Here is a 21,148-nt window from a genome sequence, read left to right as displayed (position 1 = left end):
ATGTAGAAGCCAGCCTTCTCAGTACAAAGGTAAATTTTACCTTTCTTTCTCTGCCCGCTTTTTCCTCTGGCCCTTCCCACCACTGGCATATGGCCCCTGGAAGGCTGCCCAGGAGCGAATGTGGCCCTCGGGCCTAAAGAGATTCCCCACCTCTTGGGCTGGCTTTTTGGAAGGGTTGGTGATGCAATTGGATTGTATTGCACATGCCCCCCCCCCAAAAAAGAAGAAAATTACAGCGGATCAGCCCCGAAAAGCATCAGGAGACCATCCCACCACCAAATCACTAGAGCACAACAGTTTGACAAGGCATCATCAGGATTCTCCATAAGAAGCAAGTGAACAAAGGAGTGTGATTTAAGAGGATTGTGCTCATAGAGCACAGCACTGGAGACTTAGGAGGCCTTTGTAATAAGTGGTTGAAAATAAGTGGAAGAAATAGATGCAGCATCTAGCAAAGGCAAAATCAGGACAGGCCCCCAGAGTCCAGCAAGCTTTAGTACACTAGCCTGCTCTGCTAAGCTTCTTTCTGTTTCTCCGGCATCCAAAGTAACCACTGCAAAACTGCACACTGGTGTTCAAGCACCAGCTCATTGCAGATACAAACCTCTGGCCCGGCTCCCTCTGAGGTGCTCAATCTGGGTTATATCATGATCCAGTTCTGCAGATCACAGTGGTCATAAGAACATAAGAATGTAAGAAAGCCTGCTGGATTAGGCCAAAGGGGGCCCATCTGGTCCAGAATCCTGTTCTCCTGCTAGCTGATGCCTGTGGGAAACCTGCAAGCGGGATTTGAGTGCATGAGCCCCCTCTCTCCTGGATTCAGAAGCACTGGCATTCAGAAGCACTGCTGCTTCCAACTGTGGAGGCAGAACACAACCATCGTGGCTAGTAGGCTTTGATACCTCTTTGATAAATCATGGTTAGTAGCCCTTGTGGAATGGGTATATATGGGTTAAGAGAATCTCACAAGTACTGTAAACTGGTACAGTACTTATTGACAGTACTTATTTAACTTATTTATCCATTCTATAAATTTATACATTGCTCGGTTTTTTAAAAACACACAGGCACACACAGACACAGACACACACACAGAGGTTTTCAAAGAGAATAAAACAATAAAATTATTAGTTTAAAAAAAAAAACAGTTAAAAACAACTATTTAAAACATCCCAAGAAAAGAAAACCAGAAATAAACTAAAAACAAATAAAAATATGGACCAGCATTCTACATGTCTGGTTAGGCATGTATAAACAATAACATTTTTAGCAGGCACTAAAAAGAGTACAATGAAGGCACCTGCCTGAAGTCAATAGGAAGGGAGTTCCAAAGTGTAAGTGCTGTCAAATTAATGGTAAAGGTAAAGGGACCCCTGACCATTAGGTCCAGTTGTGGATGACTCTGGAGTTGCAGCGCTCATCTCACTTTTCTGCCCGAGGGAGCTGGCATACAGCTTCCGGGTCATGTGGCCAGCATGACTAAGCCACTTCTGGCGAACCAGAGCAGCGCACGGAAACTCCGTTTACCTTCCCGCCGGAGCGGTACCTATTTATCTACTTGCACTGATTTGCTTTCGAACTGCTAGGTTGGCAGGAGCTGGGACCGAGCAATGGGAGCTCACCCCGTCGCGGGGATTCGAACCGCCAACCTTCTGATCGGCAAGCCCTAGGCTCAGTGGATCAATTTCTTACAAATGCAGAACTGGTATTATGTGGCACCTGTAACAGTGCCAGGTCTACAAGACAAAGCAGTCAAGTGAGCAGATATGGGGTAAGGCGAGATCTCACAGGCAAACACATTGAACTTGGCCTAGTAGCAGATAGGCAACCAGTGCAGATCTCTGAGCACAGGTGTTATATGCTCACACAGCTTCACTCCTGTCAGCAGTCATGCTGCAGCATTCTGCACGAACTGCATCTTCCACAAAAATCTTTGTAGAAACATGATGGACTTGTGAACGAGCATATGTGAAACATCCAATGCTAGTCCTGCTCAGAGTAGACCCACTGAAGTTATCAGAAATAGCTAATTCAGATCCATAAATTTCAGCAGGTCTACTCTTGAGTGGGACTGGCATCAGAAACCACTCTGATCTTTTGGATTATGCGTGAATTTTCACCATGATCTGTCTGTTCATTTGCAGCATAAAAGAAAATGGAAACTTTAGGGGCAGAAGTGCAAAAATGCTCCAGGCAGGCTGGGTTTTTTGGGTGGTGGTGGTGGTGTTATTAGCGACAATACATTACAAGGTCCCAAAGTTCAGAGCTACCCCCCAACCAGCATCCTTTTGCTGCAAACTTTGCAGAATCAACCGCACACCTCAGAGAGCGTGGCTCTGGAAAGGAATTGGTGCCCTGGGCCATTTCCAAATAAGACTCCCTGCTCTAAAAACACTGCCCCTGCCTTCACCTCCCCTCTCTCCTGGTCCCATCTCCTTGCTTTTTTTTATTAACGAAAGGGATTCATGATTCATGCAGCAATGAGATGTTTTCTCACTGCAAACCGCCAGACTCATTAAAGAGTCATGAGGTCCGTCAACCTCTTCAGTAGGCGAAGCGCTGGGGTGACTCCAGAGTCACGGTGGAAGGAATTCCTGACCGGAACCAGGTCTCGCCATTTGGCCCCGCTGGAAGCGGGGACTGCTTATTGTCGCACTAAATAAAAACGAATCCGACCGCAGAAGCGCATCTGTTCCGTGACCCCTCCGTTGTTATTATTTCATAGAGCAGGCACCCAAGCGAGCCACATATCAACTGCGCCCTTCTGTCTAACTAACTGCCTGGTAGAAATATGTCTCTGAGGAGTGAACATTTATCTGCTCACCTTCAGAGAACGACCCCTGCTCTGTTTGATCCGACACAGCCAGGTATCTTAGGATAGGGGAGGTGAATAACAGGAAATAATAATAATAATAATAATAATAATAATAATAATAATAATAATAATAATAATAATAATATACAGATGCAGCTAACTAAGTTCTCATCAGAGTAGACCTATTGACATTAATGGATTTGCGATAGTCATGCCCATTACTACTCTGAATAGGAGAAACATTGGATACAGCACCACATTTATGCTAAGAATAGCTGATTTGAGTGTGTGTGTGTGTGTGTGTTTTTAAACAACAAAAGAAAACACAAGAGGTGTAGAAATTTATGGAATAAGTATATTAAATAATTAATAACCTTAATTATACTGGAGGAGTGTGGTATAGTGGTTAGAATGTTGGTGTGTGACTGTCAGACCAGGGTTTAAATCAGTTATGAAGCTCATTGGGCGACCTTGGGTCACGGTCCCTATCTCTCAGCCCAACCTACCTCCCACTTCTGTTGTTGTTGTTTAGTCGTTTAGTCGTGTCCGACTCTTCGTGGCCCCATGGACCATAGCACGCCAGGGACTCCTGTCTTCCACTGCCTCCTGCAGTTTGGTCAGACTCATGTTGGTGGCTTCGAGAACACTGTCCAACCATCTCGTCCTCTGTCATCCCCTTCTCCTTGTGCCCTCCATCTTTCCCAACATCAGGGTCTTTTCCAGGGAGTCTTCTCTTCTCATGAGGTGGCCAAAGTATTGGAGCCTCAGCTTCCCACTTGGTTCAAAATATGCTTTCCAATGCAAACTGAGGTGGTCAATCACAACAGCTTACAAACACCAGCCAGAAGGCCCTTGTTTGAAATCTGCTGTTGGCCACAAGCTCTCTAGATGACTCTAGGGTTGCAATGCCACCTGTCCCTAGAAAAGCGTGATCATTCCCTTTTTTGGGGGGGGGGGAAGAAAGGTGTCCCCTGTCCTGTTTGGTCTCCAAGCAGTTTAGACTCCTCCTCCTCAAACTGTGTGGTAGAGGGTTGGTCCAGTGGCAGGAGGAGAGCGAGAGCCCGAGCAAAGAGTTTATGCAGGAAAGGGTGGGTCCATGAGCAGGACAGCCAAGAGGAACATGGGCAGAGGGTGGGATGGAGCTGTGAGGAGGAATTTGAGAGAGTGGGTTGCAGAGAGTGAGGGTGGGGGGGGGGAGTTGCAGTGCACAGGCCTTCTATGGTGGAGTCTCAGGTTTCGTGCTAGCAGGGGTGGTTGTGGGTGGGTTGGAGTGTGGGTTTACAGGGGCCTGGTCCAGTGCAGGTGATAGAGTGCTTTGCAGACAGAGTGGGTGGCGTGGGTCAGAGAGCATGAGAGGGTTTTTGCAAGGCTCTGGTGGAGAGTAGGGGGGGGGCGGATTGTATTGGATTGCTTTGAAGTCATTTCTGCACCAGGTAAAGTAATTTTTTGTGTCCCCCCATTCCCCCCCCCGACCTGTCCTTTTGCCCAACCAAAGGTGACAACCCTACTTTAGACAAGCTATTATTTTCCTCCGGCTTCAACACACACACACACACACACACACACACACACATATTGGCAACTACAGTACGGGGACATATCGGCTGTTACGAAGGTTTATTGAGGCTATATATCTTGAGTACTTTTTGTACCCTTGAAAGGCACTCAGCAAGTGCTTATATTCTTATTTTGAAAGTGCCCTTCAACACGACCCTTGGGCAATGAAATAAGAATTGCTTAAGCAAAGAGGAAACTTTCTGAAATCCCAGTGAGTTGAGCTATCCTGGGGGATATCAGTGTGCTTGGGGGTAGGGGAGCATTGCAGCTAACCGGTGGTGTAGTGGCCAGTTCAGAGGCACAGGGTCCTTTCATGGTAGTCACAGCCACAGCCTCTCACAGATACACCCATTTTAAGATTATACAATAAACTTACATTCGTGCAATAATTCTAATTAAGGATGCACTGCAACACCCAATGCCAATCTTTCTGTGTTGGCTTTCAGCTATACTATTGTCTGTTCACATACATGGTCAAATGATTTGGAATGCTCCAGCATCCTTTTTTGGAGTGACTTAGGTTGTGTACCCCTTCAGCATATATAACAGAACTTGTACCCCATTCTATTGAAACGGAAGCCCCCTGTGCTGCCAGCAGGGGTGTAACTAGCTGCTCAGGCACCCAGGGCGGTGTGCACCCTGCGCCCAGCGGTGGGGTGGGGCGAGCTGGGGCAGGGCAGGGCACGCTGCCCAGAGCCTCCATAGAGTCCGCCCACTGCCTCTCCCTCAGCTGTAGGGCGGCTGAGGGGGAGGCGACAGGCAGACGCAAGCCCCATGCTGCTATTTCAGGCAACGCAGAGCCTGCAGGTGCCCGAGCCACTGTGTCACTCCCAAGAGAGATGTGTGGCTCAGGCCCACTGCAGGACCTAGCCTATGGTACGTGCCACCCCCATGGTGTGCCCCCCTGCCCCCCCCCCAGCTACGCCTCTGGCTGTCAGTGTTCCTAAAGGCTTAGCTTTGGAGCAGACACAACAACAAGTCCTTGGTGTCCTTCCAGCGTATCATCTCCAGAGGGACCCTAGGAGAATATCCTCAGTGGCTGCCTCACCTCCTTTCTCTCTGACTGGGCTCCAATCAGAGGAGGCTTTTTCATAGGGGCTAAGGAGCTTTCCTTTCATGCTGATGGGGCAGTTCTAGGATGCTGGAGACAACGGACCCTGTTGGGACCCATCTGCAGAAATAGTAATGGGCCTTTAACCTGCTGTGTCCACAGACTACCACACCTCTGAGGCATACCCTAAATGGGAGGGAGATGAGACTCTGATACTTCACACTGTGAGGGAGGCTCAGATCTCCCAGGGTTTTGCACAGTGGGGTCAGAGTCAGAGGAAGGCAGATCCTCTGGCCGGGGGTGGGGTATTGGCCCCACAGATTCATCTGGTAGCAATGCCTCTGGGGTTGGCCTTGCATCACCTTTTCCTTCAGGTTCACAGTCCTTGCCTCCATCACCTGATGAAGCACCTACACTTGGAATTCCCTGCCAATTGACATTTGGCAGGTGTCTTCACTGTGCCTCCTAAAATCATTTCTGCTTAGGCACAGAGAACATTGACATGTGTTTCAATGTGGTTGTCGGTTTATCATCTTAATTATTTTTCTTAATGCTTTAAACAGTTGTTTCTAACTATTTCAAACTCATTATTTCGTGGTTTTATTCTTTTTTTGTGAACCCATTTGAAATTAAAAAGAACTCTATCAAATGGTATATAAGAACACAAGAAGACCCTGCTGGATCAGGCCAATGGGTCATCTAGCCTAGCATGTTCTTCTCACAGAAGTCAACTTTGGGGGAAGCCCATAAGCAAGTCCTAAGTGCAACAGCAACTCACTGCACTTGTGATTCCCAGCATACTGCCTCCGACAGAGGAGAGATAACATAGCCATCATGAATGGTAACTGTTGATAACCTCCATAAATTTGTCTAGCCTATTTCAAAAGCTATTGAAGTTGGTGGCTGTCACTGCATCTTGTAAATGGATGGTGAGAGAGTGAACAAGATATGAAGGATGAGTAAGAATATTAGAAAGTCCCACTGGGTCAGACCAATGGCCCACCTAGTACAGCAATGGCCCACCTAGTACAGTGGCTGACCAGTTGCCCGAATGGGACCTGAGCACGAGCTCTCTCCCCTCCTGTGGTTTCCAGCAACTACCTGTATTATTTGGAAGCATAACTGCTTCCAATCATGGAGGAAGAACATAGTCACAGTGGCTAGTAGCCATATAATTAAAACAAACAAACAGATTGTTGAAAAAATAAATAAAATGAAGAGGAACCCAGTTTCTGGTCCCTGACATGAACTGACTTTCTCTCCCCTCGCTCCCCATCCCTACCCATCTCTTGCCATTGCTATGGTGGCCCACAAAGTGGCCATAACCTTCTCTCTGCTTCTGTTTTCTAGAGAATGAGCTGCGGTTATATCCTCTGCACCGTCCTCCTGTCTGTGGCAGTTCTCCTCGCCGTCACTGTCACTGGCGCCATCCTCTTCATGAACCACTACCACACGCCCGTCACAGAATCCCCACCCATCATCAGCACCAATCCTGATGAAGCCAACGCCTTGGTCACCATTGAGAAAGCTGATGGCTCTCGCGTCAACATATTCATCGACCCCAATTGCCCGGACCAGGGCAATGGTTTCACCCACCTAGAGGGCCTCCAGTCGTCCGTCCTGAGGGCTGTGACAGATCTTGATGCCGAGACGAAGTCGTCGAAGGGGCAGGAGAGAGCGTTGCTGGTGGGCCTGTCGGACGAGGTGTCCAAAGTTCTCAGCCATGCCACCCAGCTGAGGGCAGACTGTGATGGTCTGAAGAAAGGGCACAGCACCATGGGCCAGGAGCTGAACGCTCTGCAGAATGAGCAAGGTCGTCTCATACAGGTGATGGATGGGAGCGGAGGGGCAAGAGGCTAGTTCCTGTGAATACTTGCCCCACAAACACACAAGTCATGCAAAGTATAAGTTAGGGACCGATATAGATTGAGATGATTTTCATATGTTACGGACAGGCAGATAGCAGAACTGCAGTGTGCACCCCTCATCCCCAATAACTTTTGGCTTTTGTTCCAGGAGCAAGTTAAAGCCATTTGAAGGGTCATAGCCAGAGGTCTAGCATCTTAATTTTCAGGGGAGTTTTGGGAAGAACTCCTGCTTGAAACCCTGGAGAGTCACTGTCAGTCTGTGCTGACAGTACTGAATTGGGTGAACCAATGGCCTGACTCAGGATAAGGCCGCTTCCTGTGTTCCATTGCTGCTGACCCCTTGGCCCTCAGTCAATTAAAAATGTGGAGTCTCTTTTAAAAAAACATCAGCTCAGTTTAAATAAATAAAATAGTGGCTGACCAGAGATTTTCGTGAACTGCAGACTGCCCTCTAGATTGGAGGGCTTTAAAATATTTTATTTAAGTCACTTCCATCCATGTAAAAAAAACAAAAACCAAAATCAAATTTTATGGAAAATGTTAAGTTCTGTTGCAGTTAGGTGCAGTGCAAACTTTTGTGTTTTTGTAATTATTATTTTAGAAACAGATGTCAAAATATTTATCATCTCCCCCTGAATATACTCCATTACTTACCCAGGCTCCCTGGTTTACAGGACGTTAATTACAGGACATTAACTCTCTTGACGGGTTTGCAGGAAGTGTGTTTTCCTGACAGAAAGAACGGAAGAAGGCAGGAGGGAGCCTTCCATAGCCTCTATAAAGACAGTTGTGGTTGCAAGTGGTGGAGGTTAGGCCATATAGAGGTTGCTGCCCCACCAACCTTAGTATGCCCTTGGCCACCCCTTACCTTACCATCTTCATGCATACAACCAATCAGGGTGTGGCTCTGCCTGTCATTGGCACAGGCACCACCTATTGTTGGGCTCCCTCCATTGTTCTCTACAAGTCCCCATGGAACCAGCCACTGAGTTCATTTACGCTTACTCCCAATGCAAAGGACTAAAGTCTTGTTCATTCTGTGTGCTGCTCCCTTTTGATACATGCATGTATAAACATTTATTTATAATCAGTTTATTGTATCCCACTTTTTTCTCCAAGGAGCTCAAGTTAGCTTACATAGTTCTCAGCCTCATGACAACCCTTTGAGATATTTTAAACTGAGAGGCGGGCACTGGCCCAAAGTCACCCAGTGAGCTTCATGGGGGAGCGCAAATTTGAACCCTGGTTTCCCAGGTCTAGTAGGACACACTGGCCACTGTATAACACCGGCTGTAATGGATCACACAGTGCTCTGCATTTCTGGACTCTTTTCAGAGCTGTGACTAGGATGGGGACCCTCAGGATTGGGGGCTGGATGCTGCCATATAGCTCTCTAGCTAACTGCCTAGTTCTCAGAACTTTTCCCAGGACCACAGCCCTTACCAGCCCTGCTTTGCATCCTTCTTGAGGGTTTCCGCCTGCCTGGAATGTGTCCTTGAACTTTGCTCAAGACTCCTGCTTGTCTGGATGGAGGATAGATAAGGATGTGTTGTTGTGGTGGTGGTTGCATTTATAATAGTATTGTGAATTGGGGAGGTAGGCTGTGTACTGTACCTGTATACAGTCCCTTCTTATTCCTGGATCCAATAAGGATTCAATTGCTGGAGTAGCCAGGCAAGTTTCTTGGTGACTCTTGGTGACTCTGTGCCAGAAGACGAATGGGCAGGGTAGTTAGAAACTATCTGGTAGTTAGACAAAGGCCAGAGTTGTGTTAGCTAGAAGCTAGAAGCTGGAAGCAGGCTGGGCAGATGAGAGAAAGAGCCATGCCTGATCTCTGCTTGAATCCAGTGCTGAGGCCATGGGAGAAGCAAGACCCTGTTGGGGTGTTAATGCTGTGAGCCCCTCCAGCACAGGCTCAGGTTGTACAGTATAGAGATGTAAATAAACCATATAACATATTGTCAACCTGGGATAGCTCAGTTGGTAGAACATCAGACTCTTAATCTCAGGGTTGTGGGTTCGAGTCCCATGTTCGGGCAAAAAGATTCCTGAATTACAGGTGGTGGGACTAGATGATCCTCGTGGTCCCCTCCAACTCTACGATTCTGTGATTCTGTGACACCACCGTCTCTGCTGTCCCTCATTCCGAGGACACCGAACCCCGGGTAAGTGCCTGGAACCCCTGGAATCTCGCACCGCTCAGAGATTGGGGTGGCATGCAACAATATTTACTTATATCCCACCTTTTTCCGAGACCAAGACTCAAGGCAGCTTATACAAGTTAAAACACCACAGATCAAATGCAAAAAGCCAAAAAACATATAGAAGATAATTGTTAGGATAGATACTAGGCTACCAGCCAAATTGCTCAGCCCACTTTTGGCTCTGACCCCACCCACCACAGGCATGTGGCCCCCCAGAAGGTTGCCCCAAAGGGAATATGGCCCTTTGCCCCTGATATACTTTCCTTGGTGATGTGGCTGTATAGGGGCTCTCACAATGAGTTTCTGCACTTCCCACAGCACTGGTCTGGGATGCCACAGAACTGCCCTGAGATCTTTGGATAGAAGGTGGTATAAAAAAAATTAATTAATTATTTAATTAATTAGGAGGAGGGGTTGCAGCCAGAGCTTCTCATAGGAGGAGAACTGGGGAAGGTTACAGAAGGCAGGGGAGGGGAGTCTGTGCATGTTTTGCACGTAGCGTTTGAGAGCTCATTTGCCAGACAGGTAGCTAAATGCTGGCGAGCCCTGAGGATGTTGGCTTACCTCAGTGAACTCTGTTGCATTTTGATTGAAGTCATCAAAGGAGGCTTCTGCAAATTCAGTGCTGGTGCCTAAGGCAAGGTTAGAGGGGGTGGTGGAAAGAACAGCCATTACATCCCTGTAGTGAAAGGGAAAGTGCATCACCTGGAAACAAAATGGCTGACCATTTCAACTCTGCATTCAAGCGAGGTTTAATTGTCTGGGCAGGGGGAAGGGGTTCAGCCCCATAAACCTTGAGACTGGGCTAGGGCAACAGGGATGCCTCTGAACGTGCCTGTGATCTACATGCTTGGAAGCCATTAATGCTTCTGAATACTAATTGCTGGAAACTGCAGGAGGGAAGGGTGCTTTTGTGTTCAGGTCCTGCTTGTGGGTTTCCCATAGTTGGCATCTGGTTGACCACTGAGGAAGAACAAGATGCTGGACTAGGTGGGTCATTGCCCTGATCCTGCAGGGCTCTTCTTATGTTCAGGAAAAGCACATGCTTTGCACGCAAGAGGTCTCTTCAGTCCCCAACATCTCCAGGCAGGTCCAGAAGGACACCTGTCTGGAATCCTGGAGAGCCACTGCAGTCAGTGTGGACAATATTGAGCTAAATGCCCCAACTTGGACTAAGGAGGCAGCTTCCTATATTCCTAGGAGTGAAGGTGCAGTGGTAGGGCACCTGCTTTGCATGCAGAAGGCCCCAGATTCAATCCCCAATGGTATTGCCAGGTAGGTCAGGGAGAGACTCTCTGCCAGGAACCCTGGAGAGCCACTGCTAGTCAGTGTGGACAGTACTGAGTTTACTAGATCAATGGCCTGATTCAGTATGAACCAGCTTCCTGTAATTCTAAATCCTCTTCTTCACCTGCATCTTCAGTTAGGTAAGACATCATCACCACATCCTTGTAAAAACCTTTATAAACCCTCCCGGTTTTGCACCTGTTTCTTGCTGAAGTAAGGCAATTCCTCAATGAATCATCACTGTATATTAGATAGAACTGCTGACTCTTATGGAGAAGTCTGATAAAAAGGTGTGAGCAAGGAGAAAAGCTGTTCACATTTTCACCCCACCCCCCTCCACCCCCGTGTAGGGTGTTTAATGGAAAATAGTGATGTTGGAAAAATCTGCTTTTAAAAACCACCCATCACTTCTGCCAAGGGATCCTTATTTTTTGAACTCAAGAGTTCAGCAAGCCTCACTGAATTGTATCCATTACTTTGATGAATTAGTTATTGTTTGCTTTAATTATATGCTACTGTGTTTGATACTATGTACAGTGATTGCAATGTTGTTTTTAATGCTGTTGACAATACTTTAATGCTGAGTATTGTGAGCCCCCAGTGCACACGCATTACACACACAAATGCAAGCACATGGACACATGCAACACACATGCCCCCCCCCAACAGCCATAGGAAGCTTTGACAGCACACTACCAATGAAATGGCATCCATCACCTTAGTCCATGGGTAGGGAATCTGTGACCAGTGGGCCAATCTTGGGTCTGCAAGGCCATTTCCCCCCCTAAGCACATCCAACTGCCCATCAGCTGACCCCCACAGTCAGCAGAACCTAACTTTCTGCTCATCAGCTTATGAATGAAGAGTACGATCCTGCTGGGTACTGCTTTGCCGGTTCATTCCTTGACGATGACTGACAGGTAGGCTGTCCTGCCCGCCTGTTAAACTTGGCCCATGGGGGCCAGTGGCAGATAAACTTCTGACCCTCCAAGATGAAAAGGTTCCCTGAGTGCATCTAAGTGTTAATTGTTATTTAATATTTTCCACCTGCTGTTCTTGTTTACCAATGATTAGTCATCCCAGGAAAGCAACAACTTGGTCAGGAGGGCACAGGGGTAAGGTGATTTGCTGGTGCTGTTCTGGTGCAGGGGAGGTTCAGGACCTTGGATAGTTCTGCCAACATGCAAAACCACAGTGGAATGATTTCAGCACCATGGAAAGCAAACCTACAGCTAATGTAAGAGACAAATTACCTCAGCAGCAGCCTGGAGCAAACACCAGGGTTATATAGCCCTTTGGGAAACCACACACACACACACCCCTTAAAGGACATAAGACTCTTTCCACAGTTTCTGGCTCCTAGCAGGTGAAGGTCAAAATAGTGATGACCTGGTTGGGGGAAAATCCCTGGTCACTACAAGGTCCAGTCATCAGAGTCTGAGGACAGCAGTAGTTTCCTCAGACAGCGCAGGATCCCAGGCAACGTGTCCTATATGGGAAGAACCACAAAGCAAGTCTTATTACTCCTCTGATATCTCAGTTTCTAGGTTCTTCGTCCATGCCATGATCTGTCCATTACTTTTATTTTCTGGGCCTGGCTTTGGTCTTTTGGGTATGCTTTGTTAACATTTTTAGTTTGATTTGCTACAGTTGTTCTTATGTGGAGCTCAGCAGCCTCCCCTAGGTCTCCAGAAGTCATATCTTCAAGTACTGCTAAGGTGGGAAGCCTCTAGCCTCCCTGCCAAGGAGTTCAAGTTGGCCCACAAAGCCATTTCTCCCAGACCATGGCCCACCTGTCAATCCTCTGACATCACTGATGGGTGGGAGAATTAGGTTCACTAATATATTCCCTTGGCAAAGGAGACCCCTGCATCTACAAGGACTGAACCTGGTGAGCAGAAGTTTCAATTCTGCTCAGTTTACCTGTTCCCCTGCTGGGAGAAGGCTCATATAGTCAAAGCACAGTGTAGGGCTGTTTGAAAGCCATTTTGCAAACAGCTCTTTAGACCCCTGATTTTCGGAAGTTCAAATAGCAGTGGGAGGCTGTTTGCAAAAGGGCTTTCAAAACAGTTCCTCACCATGCTTTGAAGTCCTGGCAGTTGGGGCATCAAAGCTCAGTATCACCTGATAGCAGCTGTGCTCTCCAGGGTTGGGGGTGATAGAGGTCTGAATCACCAGTCAGAAAAAGCTCCCCACCCTTAAGGAAGAGTAATGGGCAAATGCTCCTTGCCTCTAGCGTATGCGCAAACACAAATGCATGTGTACAAGCATCAAGCCATTACGCAGTGCACAGCCTGCCACCCCACCCCCATGCACTGCAGCGGCAAAAGTCAGCTTTGTACAGTTGATCACCCAATTTCCAACCTCATTTTTGTTGTTTTATGACAAGATTTACATAGCTGCCCATCAACAGTGTTCCCTGGGCAAGTCTACAGGGCAAAGGGAAAAAAAATACATGATCATTAAAAGCATGAACAAACACAGCAGAATGCAACATAAAACTCTCGATGTTTTGGCAGAGAAATGCAATCAATTTGCAGCTCAATAAGATAAAGCTTCCACAATGGGGGCCCAGATAGCATTTGTTTAAAATGTTATCATATGCATTACTAGGTCCACTGTGAAAGGAGGGGGAAATTATTTCATACTATTGTGTTACATACTCCTGATACTGAGAACCAATATGCTGTAGTGTTGGTCTAGGACCTGGTAGACCAGGGTTCAAATCCCCAGTCAGCCAAGAAGCTCAGTGGATGACCTTGGGCCAATTACTGTATTTCAGCTTAGCCTACCTCACAGAGTTGTTGTGAGGATAAAATAGGAAAAGGGACGAACTGTATATGCTACCTTGAGCTTCTTGAAGGAAAGTTGGGATATTAACATAAGAATAACAATGATAATGATAATGTTTTCTTCCCCATATGATTCATTTACCATGGCATTGTTTTATTTTTAAAAAAACCCACCTTCAGAATGCTTTACAAAAAGAATAAAACAATAAAAGCAAAATAAAAAAATTCCTTCTGTAGCACCTTAAAGACCAACTAAGTTTTTATTTTGGTATGAGCTTTCGTGTGCATGCACACTTCTTCAGATACCTGAAGAAAAAGAAAAAAACCCCAATAACAACAAAAGCAGTTTAAACTGCTATGTAAACATTCAAATAATAATTTAAAACAGAACTAAGCTAAAAATGTATTAAGACACATGTAAACATTCTACGAATCTGGGTGGGCTTGTCTAAAACAATAATGAGTAATGCAATATCCCCCCCCCCCCGAAAAAAAAATTTTACACACACACCCAGCACACTATTATTAGCATTAGCATTAAATGTATTACCCATCCTTTACCAGCATGGTCCCAGGGCAAGTTACAACAATTTAGAATAAAAAATGATTAAAAACAGATTACAATCTCAGGAATAGGGTGGCCCTGAAAACACACTTTGGGTGTCAAAGGTCAGGATAAAGAGGTGCGACTTCAGCATTTGCCAGAAGCTGTATAGTGAAGAAGCCAGAGCCACTTCTGTAGAGAGGAAACTTCACAACTTAAGGGCTGCCACAAGGGAATGTCTCTTCCAGGCCTGCCACTACCCCAAACTTCTAAGGAAGGTGAAACTACCAAGGTGTCTTTCCTCTGCTGATCTTAACACCCAGGAGAGTCTGTATGGGGCCTAAAACCACTTACAGTTTTGAACTGTAAAATGAACACTACATTAAAAAATATTAGCATTGGGACTAATGTAATGAACCACCATTAATACCTGAAAGTGCTATATACAGAAGAGGAAGAGGAAGAGGAAGAGGAAGAAGAAGAAGAGGAGGAGGAGGAGGAGGAGGAGGAGGAGGAGGAGGAGGAGGAGGAGTTAGAATAAAATAAAACCCAATTGATACTTTGACAGAAATGACAAGATTCCTTTCGGTCACTGTGGCTGCCTTAGTCTAATTTTAGAAATGGCCAGAGCAAAAATCTGCAACCTTTCCCACTAGCTCAGCAACTTTAGCTCCCAGATAAACCAACGGGCGATGAGAAATCATTAGTTATTAAATTTGTATTTCTTCCATATCATAAAAAGCAAAGATGCGATGCAGTTCCCTTGACACATTTCCCTTCTCAACGTAAATGAAAAGCATCTTGTGCTTTAATTTTTGAATGTAAACTCTCTTATATAAATTTAATAAAGGCAGATTGTGGTTTTTTTTGGGGGGGGGGGAGAAGGAAGTCAGGAGCCATTAGGGATGTCGGAAGATTCTGGCAAAACTGGAAATGGGGCTGGAAATCGCAAGGTGCTGGCTTATTCACCACCATGTCAGAACAGAAATCAATCCAGTGAGTAGAATCAGTATTCACTGTTGCTATTGTTTTCAGTTCATAAATGACTGAAATGAATGGGGTGCCATAATGGAAGAGGAATCTCATTTACATAAGTTATGTAAGTTATATAATTTTGCCTCAGCGGACAACTGAGATGAATAATGTGGTTTTTGGTGGAAGATGAACTGTGGCAGAATGGAAATGGTCCTGCGTGTGACAAATACAGGGCAGAATGGAAATCAGTATTAGAATCATAGAGCACCGTAGAATTGTAGAGGCTGGAAGGAACAGCCGCTGGGGGAAGGAAACCACCTGAGTATGGGGGCAGGAAGTTGAAGGGACAGTTTAGAGGGAGCTGTAGAACAGAGCAAAGCCTCGCTTAGTAGGATTGGGCTGCAAATCCCTTGAACTCACTAAGGCTTGCAGCTAGGAAAGCGTTCATAAGATCAGGCTGTGAGTCCCATTGAACTCTGTAGCAGTGCTTTTAAAAGCACCAAGCAAAAAAAGACATTATTCAGACGTTGCGTCTAAGATCATAGGGGATATCACCTAGTCAGGATGCATGGACAGGGTGGTGGCAGCACCGTCGTCTGGTTTGCCTCATGCAGCAAAACTGGCACTACTACAAGTAGTTCTGCATTTGTAAGAACTTGATCACTTAGTGTGGCAGCACCTGCACTTTGGAACTCCCTGCCTATTGAGATCAAGAAGGCACCTTCACTGTACTCTTCTAAGCACCTGCTAAAAACATTCCTGTTTAGACAAGCCTATCCAGATACTTGAAGTAATTTGAATCTATTTTAGTAGTTTAACTTTTTCATGTTTTAAAATAGGGTTGTATTTTTTTTATACCATTCTATCTTTCATAAATCTCTTTGAGGTTTTTTTTTTACAATCAAGTGGTGTATAAATTTTATTAAATAAAAGAAAATATAAAATATAATGTCTTGGGGCTGGCCCTGGTTGAGACCATCCGCAGGCTAGTAGTGGACAGGTTGCTGCCTGTGGGTGGTGTGTTGGCAAACCCCCTGAACTGAGTCATAACAAATTTGGACTTTTTCCGCACAGCTGCTCTCAGAGAGCCAGACCAACATGGCGAGACTAGTGAGCTCTGTCGGCGACATCCTGGACACCTTGCAGAAGGACCGCAGTGTGGTCCGACCTCGGCTCAAAGCTGACCTCCAGAAGGCTCCAGCTCGGAGTGCCCGGCCAAAAGGATGCTCCAACGGTAGGAGATCTTCCTTCTCTTCTCCTTCTTGGGGCAATTATGAATATAATTTATTCACACTCCACCAACCACAAATAAGAAGTTAGAGAATGTAAAGTATGTATGCTGGGCCCCATCTGCACTTCACATTTGAAGCAGTTTCATGCCGCTTTAAACAGCCATAGCTTCCCCTGAAGAATCCTGGGAACTGTAGCTTGTTAAGGTGCTGAGAGTTGTCAGGTGACCCCTGATTGCTTTCACAGAGCTAAAATTTCCAGATTGGTTTAGCAATCAGTCCCTTTTCACAGGGAATTGTGGGAATTTGGCCCCAAATGCACAAGTTAGCGCTCAGTGGTAAGCTAGAACTGCATTTTGCTTTTTTTGTAGGAACATAGGGAGTCAGCTCATTGATCCATGTGGCTCAGTATTGCCTCTACACACTGACTGGCAGCAGCTCTCTGCTGTTTCAGGCAGGGAGTCTTTCCCAGCCCAATCTGGAGACGTCAGGGGTTGAATCTGGGAACAATTTCACGCAAGGCAGATGCTCTACCACTCAGCTATGATTCTTCTTAGCAAAAACACACACAGTCCCAGGTGTAGCTTACTGCTTTGTTTCTGCGTGAATGAAGCCCCTAAAAGCCAGAGAGAGACAGAGAGAAACTGTATTGCAGGGAGTTGGACTAGATGACTGTTTGGGTCCCTTCCAACTCTACAATTTTATGATGCTATGAAACAAGAGTTCTGCCAGAACTCTACTTGCCCAGAGCTTAGAAGGAAATGGAACAAAGTCTCTTTTAGTGACAGCAACCAGTTGGAATAGGCGAGAGTCCAGAGCCAAGGGCTCAAACAGTGATGTTGTAATTTAGTCTATTAATTAGACCTCTCTTGTTTCTCTCCCCCCCCCAACTCACTTCTGCCCCACACTTCACTGCAGGCTCTCGGCCTCGGGACTGCTTTGACATCTATGCAAGCGGACAACAAGAGGACGGTGTTTTTTCTGTCTTCCCCACTCACTACCCTGAAGGCTTCCAGGTTTACTGTGACATGACGACGGATGGCGGCGGGTGGACGGTAAGGGTCTGTTTCCTGTTTAAGTCTCTTTGACGCATTGGTTTGAGGAATAGACCCCTTGGCTTAGCTGGTCAAAGCATGTGACCTTCCGTCAAGGTTGAAGCAGAGAGGCAATGATGGGGAACAGATTCTGGGAGCCTACGGAGGAGGCAAGAGAAGTTGTCATCCTTTGTGGGTTGATGGGCAGGGTCTTCTGGGCATGGAGGCACCATGGGGTTCACTGCAGCAAGAGCACAGGACCAGTCAGTGCCAGAGCAAATGCTGAGGGTGCTTTCAGATATGGACAATTTAACAGCATCTGATCAGCACAGTTTAGGTTTAAGCTGGAAATGGGATAGCAGCTCAGCTTCCAGACTCTCAACACCCTGTGCCTAGGACCAGAATGCTGTGCCTTCCCAGTTGTTGCTAGATGACAGCCACATTCATGCCATACATTTAAAGTGCAGTGATGGCACTAAAAATGTCATGCCTTCCCCCGAGGAATTCTGGGAGCTGTAGTTCATTAAGAGTGCTGAGTTGTTTGGAGACCCCCCTAGCTCCCTCATAGATTGTTAAAGCACCCTATAAATTGTAGCTCTGTGAGGGGGAAAGTGAGTCTCCTAACAACTCTCAGCACCCTTAATGAACTATAGCTCCCAGAATTATTTGGAGAAGGCACAGCTGTCTCAAGTGGTATCATAATGCTTTAAATGTGTGCTGTGAATGAATGAGTTGACAACAACTTCCATCAACCCGGATTGTTGGCCATGTTGGCTGGGGCTGAAGGGAATTGGATTCCACCGTTAATTAATTTCAGTGGGTGTACTTTAACTAGAACTTAGTTGGATTCAACAATAACATTTGGGGGAAGACACAGATGGAATGAGATTTTTATTTTTATTTTTTAGTAGGTAGGATGTAACGAAAAACAAACGGCATTTGCTTTCACTCTACTTGGTTCTGTGTTTTGGGGTTCTGAAATAATATACATAAAACAAACCTTCCCTGGCATTATCACGCCGATGTAAAATAAACTCATTTCTGGAGAGGAGCAGATGGGAAATAAATCTATACAAGAGTAAATGCAAAATATTGTGATAATGCCGACTTTATTATTAATGGAGCACACATAAAAAGCAGGGTTTGTGTACTAAACTTGATGGTCTGTATGCCAGCATGGTTAGATGTTCTGTTTGTTTATCTCTAGGCATAAAATTAGTTTCTAGATTTCATTGCTGCTTGGTGTGACAAGCAGGCAGCCGAGAAGGTGGGGGCAGAGCTGTGCATGGAGAAAGACTCTCGCAGTTCATTAGGAACTTAGATGCCCACAACATTCTCATAATCAAGACCATACCCTCATTTTGCCCGTGGCTCTGCCTTGCATTTTGAGCTCAGGGGAGAAATGCGATTTCCCAGAAAGAAGAGCCTAGCCTTGGGGAGTGCTCTGGTTTATCTTCTGCACAGCAACCGTGTACATAAGAAGTTGCTTTAGACTTGGATTCAGACTATTGATTCATCTGGCTCAATTTTACCAACAGCTGTACCTGGAGATTCCATTGGGGACTGAACATGGCTCTGTCCTTGAGGTGCAGCCCTTCCCTAGAATTAAGGTCCTAATCCTCATGGTTCTGAATAAGGAGCTGATTGGAATAAAAACATAGGAAGTGATGCCTTATATCAAGTCAAAACATTGGTCCATCTACCTCAGTATTGTCTACACTGACTCTCCCCAAACCATCTCCAGGGTTTCAGGCAGGGGACACTCCCAGCTTTATCTGCAAAATTGCATTGGGAATTCTCCATGCAAAGCGGGTGCCCAACCTCTGAGCCCTTCCAAACATATGTGCCACTTGATTGTAGGTAGAACCTCTTTGTGGTTTGCAAAGGAACATTAAAATGATCATAAAAAATTGAAAACAGGAATGTTAAAAAAAAATCAAAATACTATTAAAACCAACAGTTTAAGCTAAAACCAGATTTAAACACATGACAGCTTCTACATGTCTGGACAGGATTGTTAGAACAAACACAGTATGTTTTTAGCAGGTGCTGAAAAATGTACAGTGAAGGTCCATGCCTGACGTCAATAGGCAGGGAGTTCCAAACCATGGGTGCTGCCAAACTAAAAGGTTGATTTCTTAAAAGTTCAGAACTAGATAATCATTACTGGATAACGAAGTAGTGGGATTTTCATTCCACTGTCACCAAATGGCAAGAAAGCAGAACTTAGCTGGGCTAAAGAGTTCATCAGCAGAAGTAACCAGGAACATAACAGGGTGGCTAAGTGATATTAAAAAGTATCTGATCCACATGAAGTGGTTTCGGGGCATGTGCCCTAAGGGTGTTTGAACTTAAGACACAACAGAGTGACTGAAGGTTTATCAGTGGCTCTTAACACGCAGTTCCATCTCCTGACCTGCCATTTTCTAAAGGCAAGATGAAGTCATTGGCAGAAATTTAACAAGTTTCCCCTCTGGGAGGAGAGTCATAGATGTGACCTTCCCAGAGAGCGCTGGGGTCATCACAGCAATTCATGTGTATGGCAAAGATGCTAGATTGAGAGCTAGATTGTGTCAGCAACGCCAGCCTGGAGAAATTAATGAGTGAGGCTGAAGAAATGCCAAAACAGTGAGGCAACGAGACAGGAGCAGAAAAATCACTTATCGTGACCAGAGCAGCTTCATATGAGAACTCAAAAAGTCAGAAGGTTAGCTGAAGTAGGAGATACCTATGGACAGGCTGATACTGAGAACTGCTTTAAGAAGCGGTAGAAAAATCACTCTTGTCAAACAATCAGGTTGGCACTTTTCAGATCTCAAAACCGTGTACAAGGAATACACACAGCCATGGAAGGAGCATTGCTGCTACTACCCATAATGGTAATATTGGGCATATTCTACTTCAAATGTTAGAGGCAGCAGTGTTTCTGTATACCAGTTGCTAGAAGCTACAGGAGGGGAGAGTGCTTGGGTCCTGCTTGTAGGCTTTCTCCCATTGAGGCACCTTGTTGGCCCCTGTGAGAACAGGATGCTGGACTAAATGGCCCCTCTTTGGCCTGATCCAGCAACCATGCTCTTCTTATGGTCTTACAGACTCAAGATGGGGGAATGGGACCTCTGGTTGGCCACTGTGAGAACAGGATGTTGGACTAGATGTCACATACCTAATCAACACAGGTATTTTGATTTCTACCTCCTTTGCTTCTGAATACATAAGAGGGGAGAGCTGCTATTGCAACTCAGGTTCTCTTGCAGGTTTCGCAAGATGCTGGGCTAGCTGGGCCTCTGGCTCTTTTTATTTTCATGCATCAGGGTGGTGTATCCATAAAGGGACATTGTGTGTGTCAGCAATATCAGAGACTCACAGGTAGCCCTCATGCAGGACCTGAACACAACAGCATTCTTCCCCCTTGTGATTTCCAGCACCCAGCATTCAGAGGCATACTGCCTCCAACAGTGGAGGTAGAGTCATTCTGGCTAATAAACACTGATAAAATTATCCTCCATGAATTTGTGTAGAGCTATCCAAGTTCGTGGTCATCACTGCCTCCTGCGGGAGTGAGTTCCATAGTTTAACTCTGCATTGCATGTAGAATTTCTTCCTTTTATCTGTCCTGAATCTTCCAGTTTCCAGAGGGAGAAATTTATTTTATCTCTCCACTTTCTCCATGCCATGCATAATTTTATAAATAAGTTCTATCATACCACCTCTAATGTCTTTCCCTTAAAAAGTCCCCAGCGCTGCAACTTTTCCTCATCAGAGAGGCACTCCATCTCCTTGATCATTTTGCTT

The 21,148-nt window shown here is 45.8% G+C and overlaps 1 protein-coding gene across 2 annotated transcripts in view; it reads left to right on the top strand.

The window, feature by feature from the left end:
* The window catches only part of FIBCD1 (fibrinogen C domain containing 1), a 76,101-nt gene that overhangs the window by 28,649 nt on the left and 26,304 nt on the right, over positions 1 to 21,148 (top strand). For both annotated transcript variants that reach the window (XM_088664754.1, XM_035113053.3), the window contains exons 3-5: positions 6,774 to 7,250; positions 16,168 to 16,327; positions 17,241 to 17,377. In XM_088664754.1, coding sequence (XP_088520880.1) covers positions 6,774 to 7,250; positions 16,168 to 16,327; positions 17,241 to 17,377 — 774 coding nt within the window. The remainder of the gene's footprint in view (positions 1 to 6,773; positions 7,251 to 16,167; positions 16,328 to 17,240; positions 17,378 to 21,148) is intronic.

Source organism: Zootoca vivipara, chromosome Z2, assembly GCF_965207765.1.
Source record: "Zootoca vivipara chromosome Z2, rZooViv2.hap1.1, whole genome shotgun sequence".
NCBI classification, from domain to species: domain Eukaryota; kingdom Metazoa; phylum Chordata; class Lepidosauria; order Squamata; family Lacertidae; genus Zootoca; species Zootoca vivipara.
Note: the sequence above shows the minus strand (reverse complement) of the source record. Positions and strands in the feature narration are given on the sequence as shown.